The sequence below is a fragment of the Tetranychus urticae genome, chromosome 2, assembly GCF_039701765.1.
Source record: "Tetranychus urticae isolate SD_2017Ah chromosome 2, NJAU_TeUrti_SD_1.0, whole genome shotgun sequence".
NCBI lineage: Eukaryota > Metazoa > Arthropoda > Arachnida > Trombidiformes > Tetranychidae > Tetranychus > Tetranychus urticae.
Window position 1 is genome coordinate 10,000,001 of NC_142959.1, and position 16,181 is coordinate 10,016,181.

Below are 16,181 nucleotides of genomic sequence, written 5' to 3' on the forward strand. Positions count from 1 at the left end.
CTGAAATATATGGAAATGGATGAAAATCAAGTTTAAATCAGACAAATTTGATAATTTAATCAATGGCTGGTAAATATAGCCTGTTACGCGTTTGACTAAAAAACATTTTCAACATGAAAACTTACTTGGAGAAAATTTTCCAGTCTTGATTTCGTAAGCTTGAAGTTGAACATTGGATAATCTGAGAATTACAATTCTTTCTCCTGCAGGATTGTACATGTTTATAATTGATGGACTTGGACAATAATATGATTTACCAAGCAGAGTTTCAAATTGGTTGAGGGAATCCTGATCACTTCTAACAATTAGTTCTCTACCTATAGTTATCAAAAACAAAGCAAAAAGGTGTCAGATTTAAATATATTTTTAGAGTAATTTATTATTTACTGTTTAAAACTTGATCTGTGAAACTCACCGTCAACTGATTCCGTAAAAGCTGAATCCTTCGTATTATAAACAAGGTTCATTCCTTTGACTCCCCAAGAATTGGTTGATTCATGCTGTTACGAATAAAACAAAAGGTAATTCATTGGTTAGTACAATAAAATAAAAATTATATCATGGTAGAGTGGTTAACCAAGATTTGAAAATTGTTAATCAATTGTTCAACTTGGTCAATGACGGTCAATTGTTAGCCCTTTCATACAGGTTACGTACTTTGCTAAAAACCATTCGGAATGTGAATCCACCTCGCCATGAAATATCCAGATATGGGTTGGTGTCAAGTAGGCTGACGCAGTGTGCTCTTGTTTCAGTATCCCGGGGTATTTTAGCGATTAATTGCTATATTTTTGGGTAACAAAAGAGATTGGTTATTATAGGGACGAACATGTTTTGAGATTATGATTGACTTACCTGAGAGCCTGAGGTAGCTTCATAAGTTATGGTGAAAATGGCTTCAAATTTAGCTAAAATACAAATTTTCCCATGTTCATCTCGACCAAAAAAAGTGAAACTTGGAGCGGTTTCCATTAAATTAGATTGCTTATTTGAATTTTCATCCTGGTAACTTGCTGTTGTTGTTGACTTTGAAATAAACAATACATTCGGTTGATCATATGTAGCTCTAGGTTAAACATAGTAGAATCTTCTCTCACCTCTTTTATTTTTTTACCAGATTTACTTGATTTTGTTTTATTTCCAGCGCAATCATAGCCTATTTGCAGAATTAAAATCACAATTAGTGATAGATTAATTATATAATGTAAAGATAAATTTATCACTTACCCGAGGCAACGAACAGCAAAAGGAGTAAGCCTTTGCTCCAAAGATTCTGGCTCCAATCCATAATCTTGCCAATTAGCAGCAATTTATTGATAGTCTTAAATTATCTGTTCATAGATAATTATTAATTAGTTGATCAATAATAAAAATAAAATTAAAATGGAGAGGGAATCAATTATAAAAATGGTTAACTGTAACAAACGTAAACTTAAACTGAAAACAACTTCTTTTAGCTTCGCTGCATATGCGTGCAAGAAAATATCGATCCATTCCAAATGTGATTCCGAAATTTGATTTCCCGATTAAATTTTTAAAATTGATTATTAAGATGAAAATTGCAATATAATTACATTAAATAACATCGCTGAACTAGAAAATCGCAAAACATCGCATTTCAGCAATAATTGAGTTTTATCGGGTTTCATTTCGATTTCTTTGATTCTTAATTAACCCAATTAAATTTTCTTTCGTAAATATCAATCCAAAAACTCTATAAATCATATTTAAATCAATTTAGGTTTAATTTGGTCTATTAAGGTAAATTGAAAATGATGAAATACGCTGCCCGGTGAATAGTGCGAATAAGCTATTCCAAGAGAGTATCATTATTACAGCCCTTAACAACTGTAAATTATTACTTAATACAATTTGCTAATATTATTTCCTAATAAGCCAATCTAGGTACAATCTAAACTGTGAAACAATCTAGCATTCAAGATGTTCAGGGTAATTTACCATGCTCTATCTCATCAAAGCTTTCTGTGAACGATTCTTGTTTTTATACTTCAAACTTGTTGGTAATATTAAAACTTCCAACTTTTAACGACAATCTAGATTAACGAGAATTTGAATTTAGAAAAGGAAACTGAAAAAATTTTAGTTCTAATTCAGTTTCTTGGTGTTTAGTAAAAGTTACAGCTAGATTAGTTAGGATGGATTGGACTAGTTTGGATTCAGATAGATTATCCCTTTGGCTATTGTCAACTCGGTCATTGTGTTTTGACTGTTTTCAGGTGCAAAAGTCCTATTGAGAAAAAGCTTTTATCAATCAATTAGCTCTGCGATAAGATGCTTATCTTTTCTTTTTTTTCCGAAACTCATCAGTGATAATAAGTTATCTGAAAATTGGTTCATCACAGAAAGTAGATATGAGAATTGAAGTCTCCTTGAATGTATCACAGTTTATGACTTGAACTCACTCTTCCTTATTGTCTAGCCATTTAACAATTTGCCATATTTAATTATATTTTTTAAATTTGTGTCACCATGTTATCTCGATTCAGCACCGGATTACAATGCCTTGGACGACGATTGACCTCCATATCATCTCAACGTTTTTCTACTGATTCTATCTCGGATCACTCAAGTGCTATTAATGGTTTAACTCCTGATCAGGCAGAGTTACGGTCATCAGTGAGGAAATTTTTAGACAAAGAGTTGCCACTTGATTTGGTTGGAAAGATTGACAAAGATGGACATTATCCTGGATTTCGGGATTTTTTTAAAAAACTTGGTTCAATGGGACTTCTAGGGCCAACTGTTTCCAGGGAGTATGGTGGACTTGATTTAACCTATCTTGATCATTGTATAATCATGGAAGAGATAAGCAGATCCAGTGCTGCTCTTGGACTTTCCTATGGAGCTCACACAAACCTGTGTATAAATCAAATATTTGTTAATGGAAATGAAGAACAAAAAGCTAAATACTTACCTGGATTAATTGATGGATCCAAGATTGGCTCTTTAGCCATGTCTGAGACTGGTGCTGGAAGTGATGTTGTGTCAATGAAGACAAAAGCCGAGAAAAAAGGTACTCAAGCTAGATCAAGAAGCAAAATTTACAGTGTTTACACTCGTTAGAGATGCTGAAATGATCTCAAAAGCTTTGACCCATATGTGAATAAATCACAAGGCAACTAAAAGTTGATTTTGATAATAAGTGCCTAAATTGAATTCATTTCATTTTGTGTTTCTTCAGGTGACTATTATGTGATTAATGGAAGCAAATTTTGGATTACCAATGGTGCTGAAGCTGATGTTGTTTTCCTGTATGCTAGAACAAGTGATAAAGGAATCACTGCCTTTATCATTGAGAAAGGAATGGAAGGATTCTCGCTTGGACAACAAATTGATAAACTTGGAATGAGAGGATCGCCAACAACCGAACTACTTTTTCAAGATTTGAAGGTTCCTGAAAAGAACATTGTCGGTGGATTGAACAATGGAGTCTATGTATTAATGTCAGGTATTTATCGTTTCTTACACATTTCTTTGGATACGATCGGGTGAACATCACAACTAATTCATTTGTTATCACTTTAAATGTTTCAGGTCTTGATAAGGAAAGGTTGGTTCTAGCTGCTGGTCCTGTTGGTATCATGCAAATGGCCTGTGAATTAGCTTTTGATTACACTCATCAACGAAATCAATTTGGCAAACCTATTGGTACTTTCCAGATTCTTCAGGCTAAAATGGCTGATATGTATGTTGCTCTTAGTGTGTCTAGAGCATATGTTTATAATGTTGCTCGAGCGATTACAAATTATTATGCTCGAAAAGATATCGATATCAAAGGACCCTCGCCTTATACCAAAGATTGTGCTGGTGTCATACTTTACACCGGTGAGGCTGGAACTAAGGTTGCTCTTGATGCTGTTCAGCTTTTAGGAGGCAATGGATACGCTAATGAATATCATGTTGGAAGATTGGTCAGAGATGCTAAGCTTTATGAAATTGGTGCTGGAACTAGTGAGATCAGGCGGTGGTTAATCGGACGTGAATTGAACAAAGCCTACTTAGGAAAATAGACAGTTTTTACAGAAAAGTTTTAGACAAAAAACACGAAAAATGTAAAATAAATGATTAAAGTGATGATATCAGTGTAATTTATTCTTCGATTCTTCATTCTTTCTCAATGCAACTCATCTTTTGTTACTTTTGAACTTCTTTCTGTTATTCACGTGGTTAGCTTTTCTCTTGAGCTTAGCATCAGGTGTTTATAAGACCTACCTCAAATTTGAAAAGTCGTTAACTTAAACTCTCAACTGGAAGTTCCGGTAAGAGTAAGGTTTTACGAACTAAGGAGGGGCAACATGAAACATTTAAATTGAGATGCATCTATTAATCTTTTAAGATTAAGTCTAAGGTTTATGATTGAACTACTATTGCAGCAAATCCATGAATTTTGAAAGAGAAGAGAAAATTCTGATTGATAATCAATCTCAGATAAAAAACATAAATGAATTCACAATAATCACCTGTTCGTGTATTCATTATTAATTTTACCATTGGTTAGCGAAAGTGTGAGATTTTTAAGTTCCGCCTTAGTCCTTAAAACCTTACTCTTAACGAAGAGGTTCCTTTTAAGCCTTAAAATTTAAATCCTAGTAATTTTGTGATATTTAGATAGTTTCGTGTGCAATTTAAACTATTTCGTCGATTTAAAGTATAGCCATCTAGTGGAGTTAAACCTGTTTCTAACAAGATTGTAAGATCCTTGAGAGGGTTGATTGTACATTACCAGGAGATGGAGCTGAAAACTTCAAGCTTGAAGCTTCTGTTCATTTTTTTCATGTGATAGACTAGTTTACTCTCTGTCTTGACTTTCTCTTCTAAACTACTTCTGTGATATCAACATGCCGAGTAATTTTAATGTTGTGCTCGGTACCCAATGGGGTGATGAAGGAAAAGGAAAACTCGTCGACTTACTGGCTGACAAGGCTGATATCGTGTGTCGGTGTCAGGTAAGTTCATCAAGTTTAATCATTTACCCGCCATTTTAACCTGACTAGTCTATTTCCACTTTCCCCCATTTCCATCTCAACCACTTTAAAGGGCGGTAATAATGCTGGACACACTGTGGTAGTTGGTGACTCAGAGTATGATTTTCATTTATTACCAAGTGGTATAATTAACAAGAATTGTACCGCTGTGGTTGGCAATGGAGTTGTTATATCTTTGCCTCAGTTATTTGACGAGATTACTCGTAATGAGGCCAAAGGATTGAAAGATCTAAAGAAGCAATTGATAATCTCTGACCGGGCCCACATGGTGTTCGATTTCCATCAATCAGTTGATGGATTACAAGAACTGGAGAAGGGTAAAAAAAGCCTAGGAACTACAAGAAAAGGAATTGGACCAACCTATTCAACGAAAGTCAGTCGAACTGGTATTCGAATGGCTGATTTATTGGGTGACTTTAGCAATTTTGAGGAAAAATTTAAAGTTCTCGCTGTTACGTATCAAAAGCAATTCTCAGATTTAAATATTGACGTTGATGAAGAGTTAAAGAGATATCGTCGTTATGCTGAAGAAATTCGCGGCTCTGTTGCTGACACTGTTACATTTCTTCATCAAAGTATTAAAACGGGTAAATCAATTCTAGTTGAAGGCGCCAATGCAACTATGTTGGATATTGACTTTGGCACATACCCTTATGTTACCTCATCTAATTGCACCGTTGGTGGTGTTTGTACGGGTCTTGGAGTTTCTCCAAAAATAATTAATGACATATACGGTGTTGTCAAGGCTTACTGTACTCGAGTTGGAGATGGACCTTTTCCAACGGAGCAAAAGAATGAAATTGGAACTTTGCTTCAAGAACGTGGTAAGGAGATCGGAGTCACAACCAAAAGGAAAAGAAGATGCGGCTGGCTCGATATAGTTCTTCTGAAATATTCCAATATGATTAATGGTTATACACAGTAAGTTGAACTTCAACACTCAATATTTAATCGATCTCATTAGTTGTAACAACTATATCTCATTACAAAATCCACTTATTCTTACAATCCATTTTTTCACTTCTAGTCTAGCCGTTACAAAATTAGACATTTTGGATGATTTCGATGAAATTAAAATTGGAGTAGAATATGAAATCGAAGGGAAAACTTTAACAAGTCCTCCAGGTATTTATTATCTTATATTCAATTATTTTGCTCTGGAATCTTAAATTTCTCTTAACTCTTTTGATTTTTCTAGCCAATGCTAATGACTTAGAACGGGTGACTGTTAAGTACAAGACTTTACCAGGATGGAAACAAAACATTAGCAGCTGTAGAAACTTTTCTGATTTACCTTTAGAAGCTCAAAGGTATATTCTTGTTATTGAGGAGCTCTGTGGCGTGCCTGGTAAGTTAATTTTTCTTATTAATCGAGAATCGATATTTCATCAGCAACCGGATGTAACAAGATATTTATTCTCATGAATTGTGTAAACCATTTATGATGAATAAATCTTTCGTTCAAGGGTATAATAGCAATAAGTAACTTTAGATTGCATCAGCTTTCTATGTCAATAATTTCCCCTCTAATGATTCAATATTCTTATCTTTTTTTTCTTACATTATCATTACAGTGAAATGGATTGGTGTGGGGCCTGATCGTTCTTCAATCATCGAAAGATCATAATTGTCGGCAGACTATTCAATCATATTTTTTCATACTTTAACGTCGACATCAATAGCAAGAAAAGTTCATCATCATGATGTCTCGCAATTTTGATTTTTTTGTCTTTCTCTCTCCCTCTTTTGAACCATAATTTTGGAATATCCTCCGGCCACACTCAATGCATCAATAACGAAAAGCAAAAATCAAATTGAATTAGTAAAATAATTCCACTTGGTTTCAATATTGCTGCCAATCATCTAAAAGCAAACATTTTGACGACCAAACACTATCACACAGACGATTACAATCAACGAGCATTGTTAACCACAACAGTCACATTAAAACTTTGTATTTAACTTACAATTAAACCAGTTCAGTGTTTCATCTCATCTTTTTTATCATCTGGACCATTAATTTCTAACACTATCTCTGTGCAATCAAAGATGGGGAAAATGGTTAAAATTTGAGTTGTTTCGCTTGTTTATTTTCGATTGATAAATAAAGAGTGGCCAACTATCTCGAGTAATACTTAAATGATTAATTGTTGTAAACTGTTTCTGGCTCTCCAGCTGAACTTGTTGATAAATTTATTTTAGATTTAACTTGAAACCATGTGAATTCAAGTTTTCATTTTTAACAAGCCTTGAAAATGACTGGTTGACTATTTTACTACCCCGACCCTTCAAGTTTTTGTATCACGAATGAATCTTAATCACTCTGATCAATTTAATTCACGGACTCTGGAACTCTTTAAAGAAATCATCCGAGATTTTATCACCTTCTCATCATCCGACTGGCCTCTTTATTTATCTACAATTTATTTATCTGTAATCACTAATTCCGTTTCGTGACAATCAAAATGTTGCAATTTGTCTAGACTTGGAGTTCAATCATTATAAAATTGAGTGATTTTCCAAACCAATTAAGCCAGTTCTCAACTGAACATAATGGAAGTCAAATAATCAACCAATAATTCATGGCTCATTGGCAATTTGTTGGCTCAGCCTGACTCATTCAATACAATCTGGTACATGGAAATAAGCTGAAATATTAACTATCAACTGGTGGATAGAATCTTTAATCCGGATTAAATTGTGCAATGGAATCACTAATGTAAATAAACCTCTCTCCTGTGTTTACCAACTCTCAGTTTTCTGAGTTTTCTCATCAAGGACAAAATTAACATTGATTTCCGATTATTGTATTGAAACCCATTTAGTTGAGATAATTTTGCATTATGAACAACAAATCAGGTTGCCAAGCAAGCCAAGAAAAAAAAGAGTAGTTAATCCATCAATCAATTACTTTAAAAGCAATCAATTGAAACAATATACAATTTGGATATTTTATTTTCAGTAATTATCCTACAATAATAATACTGTAACATTACCAGAGGCAAATCAGTTGGATAGCAAGAAAAAAGAGTGTCAAAGATGCATTATATTTAGTTTCAACTGTGTAATTTTAAATTTGCTTTCTTCGATCTACCCAAGTTAACCAAACATTAACCTACAATCTAGTTTAATGTTGATTAAACAGAATCATAAGATTCATCGAAACACTGCCAAGAATTAATTGAATCTAGGTTCAATGAGTAAAGCATTGTGTAAGTTTTAAAGCCAATTTGTCTTTCACATTTAACCAAACATTAGCGTTTTCTTGATCGTGATACAACAAAAATAATCCTGCCATTTGTTATGAAGATAGATGGTGATGATGATAGCGATATTTCTCAACCTTGATTTACCATGCTAGGTGAAAATGAAGGATAAAAAATGAGCTAATTCTTGTCAACCTATGATTCATCTTGGCTCATTTTCATTGTTCCTTGAATCCACCAATTTGGAGCCAAATCAATTCGCCTTGAACTAACTACAGTTAGTTCAATTGTCATCTTTTGGGTTAAATAAGAAATGAAACAATGTTTTTGTAATTTTTTGTTTTCTTTAATGTCATTGGAATAAAATTGAACAGAATTTGTTTTTTTTTGGTTCAAACAATCGATGCTAAATGACGGAGACAGAAACAAATGTAATTGTTGCAATGAATTGTTGATTTCTGTCAAAGAAAAGAGTTAAATCTGAATTTTTAAATACTGTAAACGGTAATTGATAAACTGTAACAATTTGAGGTTAAAATTTGAGTCAATAGAGTTTCAACGGATTGGTTTGTGTGTATGGGTTTATATTGTAACAGATTTGCAGTGAAATAGACTTGAAAACAAACAACATCTGAAATAAAATCATTTGATTAGGTCAACTTTAAATATTAATTGTGATTATCCTTTCAGTCAGCTTTTAATCAACTAAATCAGACTTGGTGATAATTTAGATTTGCTTTGGTAAAATTTCTTGAATCTTCTGGGTTTTGGTGTTTGGGTTTTCAACTCTCAATACAGGAAAATGTTTTGTAAATATGAATGGGAACAAATGAAATCACCAATCAATTGGGTTAATCATTTGAAATAAAAGGGCAATTTAAAAGTTAAATAATAATAATTGTTCACTTTTTGGAGCAACAATTAAAATGACATTTAAAATAGGTTCATCACAATCATAGTTAGACTCTTCATTTGGACTTGGTCAATTTGAAATGTCTTTACTGCATCGGTCATCTCTAAATGTGACTTTAAATTGCAATCACAATCTTGCCTTCATCATTCAATTTTCAATTAATCAAATATTTTCTCATGATTATCTGATATTTTCCTGATCAAATCTGCTAAATCAAATGCCAAACAATTAAACCTGAGAGCAAAGAAAATAAGAAATAATTAGAAACAATAATCAATTGTAAGCCTGTATTCAAAGTGAACATCAGTCGATGTGTTTTCATGTAAATTAAAATTTTGCACCTAAATAAATGAGTAAATGAAATTGAATGTGAAGTAGTTAAGAGTCACATTTTTAGATTATGACAGTTAATATTAACATGTTATTATCATTGTCATTATCAATTACTTTTTGGTAAACAAAGTTTAAGGACGATTAATTAGATTGCAATCAATCTTTCATTAGATACAAAAAGTTGACTCGATAAACAAAACTATTTCAATTCTTTCAACATGTATTACAACAAGATTTATATATTTATATAATGATGATTTGATTTACCTTAAACATTCAATCAAAGTGTACCAATATGAACATTGAATTTACTTGATTTCATGTAAGAATAGCATTTGTCAATTTGACAAAACAATCATCAGTTAATTATATAAAATCACTTGATTGAACAATATTTTTGGTTTCACTTTCATTCACATTGAACAATCTTTTCAAGTGAAAAATATTGCTTCAACCAGATCATCAATATTTTGCAAATTACATTAATTCATGTGTCTGATAATAATAGTAACCATGATAATGATAATTGTAAACAACAATGATAATAATATAAGGTAGACATTGAGGGATTGGTTGAAAAGGAAGGAGACATTTGAAAACCAATACAATTGTACTTGAAGCAAGTTAATTAAATATGCACCAAAGTAAAAACAATTTTCTTCTTTTTTCTGTATAATCTGACCATTTACCTTATTTACCCATTTGGTCATTAAATATTTATGTTAATCTTGTCTTTACACATAATAATATATAATTAAATATCTATTATGTTGGTCATCTTTTTAGCAAATTTGGTTTCTCTCTCTTAGTGACGCCGTTTCTTGAGGAAGTTTTTTGGTTAGTTGGTTTTGGCTTTTAGTTTTCAAATGTCAATTTGTGAGAGTTAATTGTAGTAAGAGAAGTATTCAATTGTGAGTATAAAGAAGGAGTTAAGGCCAAAAGGGTTGTTTACATCTCCTTAGTCAATCGATCGTGGCAGAAACAAGGAACGAATTGATCGAGGACAGGAAATTTTTCATGTTAATCGAAAAAAGAGGATCATTGAAAAAGGGCCAATTTCAGGATAATTTGAATGAATATGAGTTAATTGTGAGTGAGTGTTAGTGTGAGAGTGAATGAAAATGTGAATGAAAGTGTGAATGCAAGGGTGAAAGGGTGAAAGGGTGAATATGAGTGGTTGGAATAATCTCCATACAATTCAATTTGATTCACTAACAAATTTCAGTCTTGTTTGAATCCACCAACTCCAATCTTGGAATTGGAATCGTTCAACGGAAAATGAAAGTTTCAAGGTAAAAGAGGTTATTTTTTTCAATGATCCTTTGCAAAGGTGGTTTAAAATATCAACTAAGGACAGTTGAAATATTGGCAAAGGTATTTTCAATGGAAAAGGAGAGGGAAATGGAAAGGTTAACAACAGTAACGCCATAAACAATATCATTCAGGGTTGCTGGTTAAATTGTTTGAATCAAAGTGTTATGAGATACTTCTCGTCAAAATTAAATCAATTTTCTATTGATTCTGCCTTTGCTCCTATTCCATTTAAAATCGATTGATTCCCGATTTAGAATGCCCATAATCGCATAACAATGAGAAAATGAGACCAACAGAGGGTTAGTTCTTGGAAAATTGCGCTTTCTTAATTTCATAAGATCTCATGAATCCAAGAGAACATGCCACCGAGCAATCTATGATTGGAAATAGAAAAAATATCATTAGAAGAAAGAATAACAGAATATCATAACTTTATCAATAAATTCATTATTAACCTGTTCTCCACGAGTCTCTTTCATATCATTCCAATGAGACTTTTCTTCTTCGCCTGTGCTATTTCGTCCCAATGAAAACCAACCAATCATTTCTTTACGTTTCATGCTTCTCTTGTTGTAAACGGAAATTAATAGAGTAACATCAGGAAGTTGAAATAATGCAACCTTTAGGGTGAAATGATAAAAAAATGTACAATGATACAGATGTAAAGATATTTTTGATTAAGAAATTGAAAAGGTTAACTCACTTGAAAAAGAAAGGTTTCCTTAAATGTTGGATTAGGTTGCCCTCGTCTAACCGATGTCTTTGACCGGGCAATTTCTTGTCCAGAAGATGAAACCAAGGCAAGCTTAACATAAGTATCTGGTGCTCGACTCATGGCTGGACTCTTGAATTGGCTTCCCCGAATCACAAAAACCTACATTAGGAAATCAAAAAGTCGATTAATTAAGAGAAGAGTTTGAAGATGAAAAATCAATCAATGCTTACTTGTAATCTTCCAGTAGTTCCATTGTAAGACAAACCTATCAAAAGCTCGGGAGAACATGCATTTTCCACTGAATTATTGGACCCAGAGCTATCACTTCGAGCAATACTAGAAACATCAGACCTTGAATCCGCTTTCTAGAGACAATACAGGTAAAAAATGAACAAGAGGTTAACATGAAAGTTGTGCATAAATTATGATGGTTACAAATTATCTATTCCATTATACTCTAGATGATCATGAACTTGTTTTTATGCAAAACAATATTCATCAGAACAGATTCACTTGGAAATTAATCACTGTGAAAACAGAATAAATAAATGTACTTAATAACGCTTCTGTCATGATTTACGAGGATTAAAGGATTTCCTAATTAGCATGCACCATAAAGATACTGCCAGTATTAATTATTAACACTTTCAGTGTCAATAATGAATTGAGCGCAATGATGTACACACATTATGAGTATAATGTGATAACTCACTTGAATATTGGAGCGAGGCTCCAAGTTGAGCCAAATTTTGGTCTCTTGCTGTAAAGGCTTGTGGGTTCCGAATGAAACATGACATTCTCCGATTAAATGTTCACGTTTCATTCTTTCCCATGTGTACAATCGGTAGCGGACACCATAATTAAGAATTTCTTCGGGATCAATTCGGTTAAATGTAAATGATTCGTTAAATTCTGGACATCCTGTTCCAGTAGGTTTGGGTTTAGTTGACTGTTTGGATTTTCGATTGGGTGTTAGGACAACTTTAACATAGACCTGGTTACTCCCGGATCGTTCTTTGGTTGGAATGGATCGAGCGCGAATTATGGTCAAATGAAGTTTACGAGTTGGTGGATCATAGGCATGACTGACTTGGAGACAGCCACATTTGACAATTCCATTACCATTCACCATGGTATCAACATCTTCATCTTCACTTGATTTATTCCCTGATTCCGATTCAAGGCGACCTTCAAAACCTTCATTGAAATAGGATTCATTTTCTTTATTTGAGCTTATTCGGGGTCTCTTATTCATCCGTCCATTTCCAATTTTAATTATTCCGTTTGAATTGTTATTTGGATCACACATCAATTTGGAAGCCTTTTGTTTGGCCTTTTCATGTAAGAAGGGAACCAAAGCTTCCTCTTCAGTATCTTGACTTCCAGTTTCACTTGAGCATGAGGCAGCATCAGATGAACCAGTTTTACCTATTTTACCTAAAAATATGACAAACAAGAAGATAGATCATCAATTAAAATGAAGCTTGATCGGTGAAATGAATAGTTACTCTTTTTATAATAATTATTCATTTATTGAACCATTGTATTGATGCTAACCTTTCTCTGCCATAGAAATGAGATCAATTTGATTACTCAAATCTCCCAATTCTGAACCATTTTGCCTGGTTTCCATTGATTTACCCTGATCACATTCTTTACGCTGATTGTTATAGTTGCGTTGATCATAAGATGGTCGACAATTAACTGGCTCTGAAAAGGATGAAACAAAAAATACAAGTAAATAAAAAACAGTTGAAAATCAATATTTCCACCATTAAAGATTCCAATATTTCATCGTCATTTCATCATCTACCAATCAATAAATCATCCAAACGTGCATATACACAGATAAATCTGAATAATTAAAAGCAAATCTATTGACCATTGAAATTTAAAACCTTTCAAGGACTATTTACTTTCAATGGCAACCAAAATGAAGTTCAATGAATATAATCATTTAATGTTAAAAGAGTAATGTCCAGAATAATAACTTGCATTAAAATGTTAATCTTCAAGTCTCAAGAGGTAAACAAGTAAATTAACTATTCAATTTATGAATAATTTCTTATTTAAATCACTGTAACGATTGTAGTTACAAGCTCAATTTAGATAAAAATAGTCGTTTTCCAGGTTTTATTAGTTAATTTAAGAAGAAACAAATGAAACTGAGTTATTGATCTGAATACACATTATTTATGCATGTAGTTACATTAATGGAAGAGATGAAGTGTAGGATGATGATCGGTAAAATTAATGTTATTGTTTAATAAATTAATCAATTGACCTTACCTTGATATAAACTGGACTGATCAGTTTTTTCACTATTTACGGAATCGTTTCTTGCCAATAATTTATCGGTACTGCAAGACTGTCTAACAAAATGTTTAGCCTCTTTTTTGTCATTTGACCGGTTATGGTGATTATGATGATGGTTTGATGTGGCTCCTGTTGATGATAATTTTTTATTTGAATGTTGTTGGTGATGTTTATTAAATGATGATTGTCTTCTTGATCCATTTGTTTCCAAGCCAGGCTGATATAATCTTTCTTTAACCTCTTTTTCACTGTCAGTTGATGATTCTTCTTCATCATCATCATAACCATAACTTGAACCTGAAACATCAATCATAACAAGGAAGAAAAAGAAAATTAAAATTAAGATTATGATAATCAATATGAATCTATCAATTGTCTATAGTAATGGTCAAACATTGTCTTTGAGTGAACAAATTGACATCTTGAATAATGTATCAATTAATGGTGAACCAAAATTTTTACCCTTTTCCGGCGTTTTTCTGGTAATCAAACCAGGATTCAAGTATAGACTAATAGCATGTTAATGTTGCTAAAATGGCAAACAAAACTAATCAAAACAAAATGATCAATCAAACATGAACAAGGCTACAAAATGACTTAATATATGTAACTAATTTCATTTATTGAGTCCAGGTAATCTTAGCATTTGGACCTAATTTTGTCTAAATTGTTACATTACTATTGCTATCAATGAGAATTGGATTGAAAGTGTTAAGCATAAACTATGCTCAAAACATTACTTGAAGCTAAATATTAAAATTTTCAATGGCAACTACAATAATAAATTAATTTGTTTTGTGTGAATTTACCTGAAGAATATTTTGTTTGTTTAAAATAGAGTGAATAACAAGTTTTTTTTAACTGTTAGAAGGATTGAAGTCACTATTTGAGTTCAATTGTAAAGAATATTGAAGTTGTTTGTTGATATTTTAATGTTTGGATTGCCATTCAAAGTAAAGACCATGTTTATCAAGTCAAGGTATAGTGAGCAATATTTCTAACACTAAATTTGGTATCGATATAAAAATGACATGAAATTGATTTTAAATTATGAATTGAAAGTTTTCTAGTTCCATTAACTCAACCAACCAAGATTCAACTGAGTTCTGCTAGATATTTGCAAAGACGATTGAAGATTTTAACATGTCTCGATACTTCACTTTGAAAGAAACTTCGCGTCAATATCAATGAACCTTTTTATTTGAGTTGATTTCAATCCAATCTCAATCTGAATATTCTGCAATTTACTAGAACAATACTCATGGATAAAAGCGCAAGGATTCATCCAGTATGAAATAGCTGGAGTGCTTTCAGAATACCATCGAAATTTTACAGCAATAATTACTGTAAAATAACTGTAATTCTTACCTAATTGTCGAGTTATTTTACATTTTTCAGTCTTGGTGGGTTCATCACAACATGGGAAATTACCAACATTTGAGAAGCATACTTTTTTGCTCAGGTAAAGATACAAAACCAGCAAACCAACCATACATATTGCAACCAGACCAAGAAAAGCACTTGTCTCTGGTGGCACTGGAAGAAAAAATTGAAAAAATTGTATTAATTCACATGAAAATTAAGTCTATCTGCTTCAACGTAAACATCGAAGCTCTTGGGGGTCACAAAACAGTTGACTTAAGGCCCAATACGAGGCTTCAGAATGTAAGCCTTTTATTAATTGAAATAAATTATTATTTACTCGATATATTTTATCAGTACTAGGTAAAAGAGCATTATTTAAAATACTAACTGTGAAATCTTACTGCAATTCAAGCATAATTTAAGACATTCAATGATCAAAGCACTCTGTTGAGTTTAATGAAGTCAAACAAAACAGGTCAACAGGTTCAAAATATATCTTTTGGTAACCATTTCTAAGAGACTTGAGGTTTTAGATTCGATTGAATGGTTTGTCTTAATGAAAAGGCTAAATTTACATTAAACTAATTCAAATAGAGTAAACAATAATTTAATAAAGATCATGATTGAAAAGAAAGGCTGAAAATGGAGGTTGAAAATGAATAACAACAAAAAGCTTACCTGATGAAGGAAGGATCATCACAAGGGTCAATACGATTTTTTATTGTTTAACTGATCCAGATAAACGCTTGAGGTCAATATTTTGCACCATACACTGATAAATATCCTTATAGTTGATTTAAGGATAAAATAAAATTGATAAACATTGATAAAAATGAGGGAAACGATTAAATTAAACTATGTAAATGTGCCTTGTGTTTGTGTTGTGATGTGTTGTGTTTATGTGTAATCTAAGTGAAAATGTATTTCTTTCCTATGTGTCTTGTGAGAGTTTGTGTATTCTAATGCTATCTGAATTGTGTCTCTCTGTCTACTTTCAGAGTAAATCATTTTTC

The 16,181-nt window shown here is 32.4% G+C and overlaps 4 protein-coding genes across 5 annotated transcripts in view; 2 read left to right on the forward strand and 2 right to left on the reverse strand.

Annotated features, from left to right (window-relative positions):
* The window catches only part of LOC107360134 (lysosome-associated membrane glycoprotein 5), a 2,219-nt gene extending 790 nt beyond the window's left edge, over positions 1–1,429 (reverse strand). Inside the window, exons 1-6 of the mRNA XM_015926760.3 lie at positions 1,228–1,429; positions 1,098–1,156; positions 856–1,026; positions 658–783; positions 416–500; positions 126–317 (exon numbers count right to left, since the gene is read on the reverse strand). Of these exons, the coding sequence (XP_015782246.1) occupies positions 126–317; positions 416–500; positions 658–783; positions 856–1,026; positions 1,098–1,156; positions 1,228–1,288 (694 nt within the window). The 5' untranslated portion in view covers positions 1,289–1,429. The remainder of the gene's footprint in view (positions 1–125; positions 318–415; positions 501–657; positions 784–855; positions 1,027–1,097; positions 1,157–1,227) is intronic.
* A 985-nt stretch (positions 1,430–2,414) lies between these two features.
* On the forward strand, positions 2,415–4,109 carry LOC107360050 (isovaleryl-CoA dehydrogenase, mitochondrial). Its single transcript, XM_015926669.3, has 3 exons — positions 2,415–3,034; positions 3,203–3,469; positions 3,556–4,109. The coding sequence occupies exons 1-3, from the start codon at positions 2,491–2,493 to the stop codon at positions 4,029–4,031; spliced, it is 1,287 nt and encodes a 428-aa protein (XP_015782155.1). The 5' UTR covers positions 2,415–2,490; the 3' UTR covers positions 4,032–4,109.
* A 713-nt stretch (positions 4,110–4,822) lies between these two features.
* Positions 4,823–7,001, forward strand: Adss (adenylosuccinate synthetase). The gene is made up of 5 exons (XM_015926362.3): positions 4,823–4,967; positions 5,059–5,927; positions 6,034–6,131; positions 6,205–6,354; positions 6,581–7,001. Exons 1-5 carry the CDS (start codon positions 4,860–4,862, stop codon positions 6,631–6,633), a joined length of 1,278 nt encoding a protein of 425 aa, XP_015781848.1. The 5' UTR covers positions 4,823–4,859; the 3' UTR covers positions 6,634–7,001.
* Positions 6,760–16,132, reverse strand: Syt14 (Synaptotagmin 14). 2 transcript variants are annotated; one of them, XR_003081842.2, is made up of 10 exons: positions 15,847–16,080; positions 15,172–15,339; positions 13,777–14,100; positions 13,045–13,197; positions 12,200–12,924; positions 11,718–11,852; positions 11,476–11,646; positions 11,228–11,392; positions 10,946–11,146; positions 6,760–9,359 (listed from the first exon to the last, which is right to left on the reverse strand). XR_003081842.2 is itself a non-coding variant. In XM_015926361.3 (9 exons), the coding sequence occupies exons 1-9, from the start codon at positions 15,863–15,865 to the stop codon at positions 11,114–11,116; spliced, it is 1,893 nt and encodes a 630-aa protein (XP_015781847.1). In that variant the 5' UTR covers positions 15,866–16,132; the 3' UTR covers positions 6,760–11,113. The 2 variants fall into 2 exon arrangements, 1 of the variants encoding a protein (XP_015781847.1); XM_015926361.3 differs by having other exon boundaries at positions 6,760–11,146; positions 15,847–16,132.
* Positions 16,133–16,181: the final 49 nt, after the last annotated feature.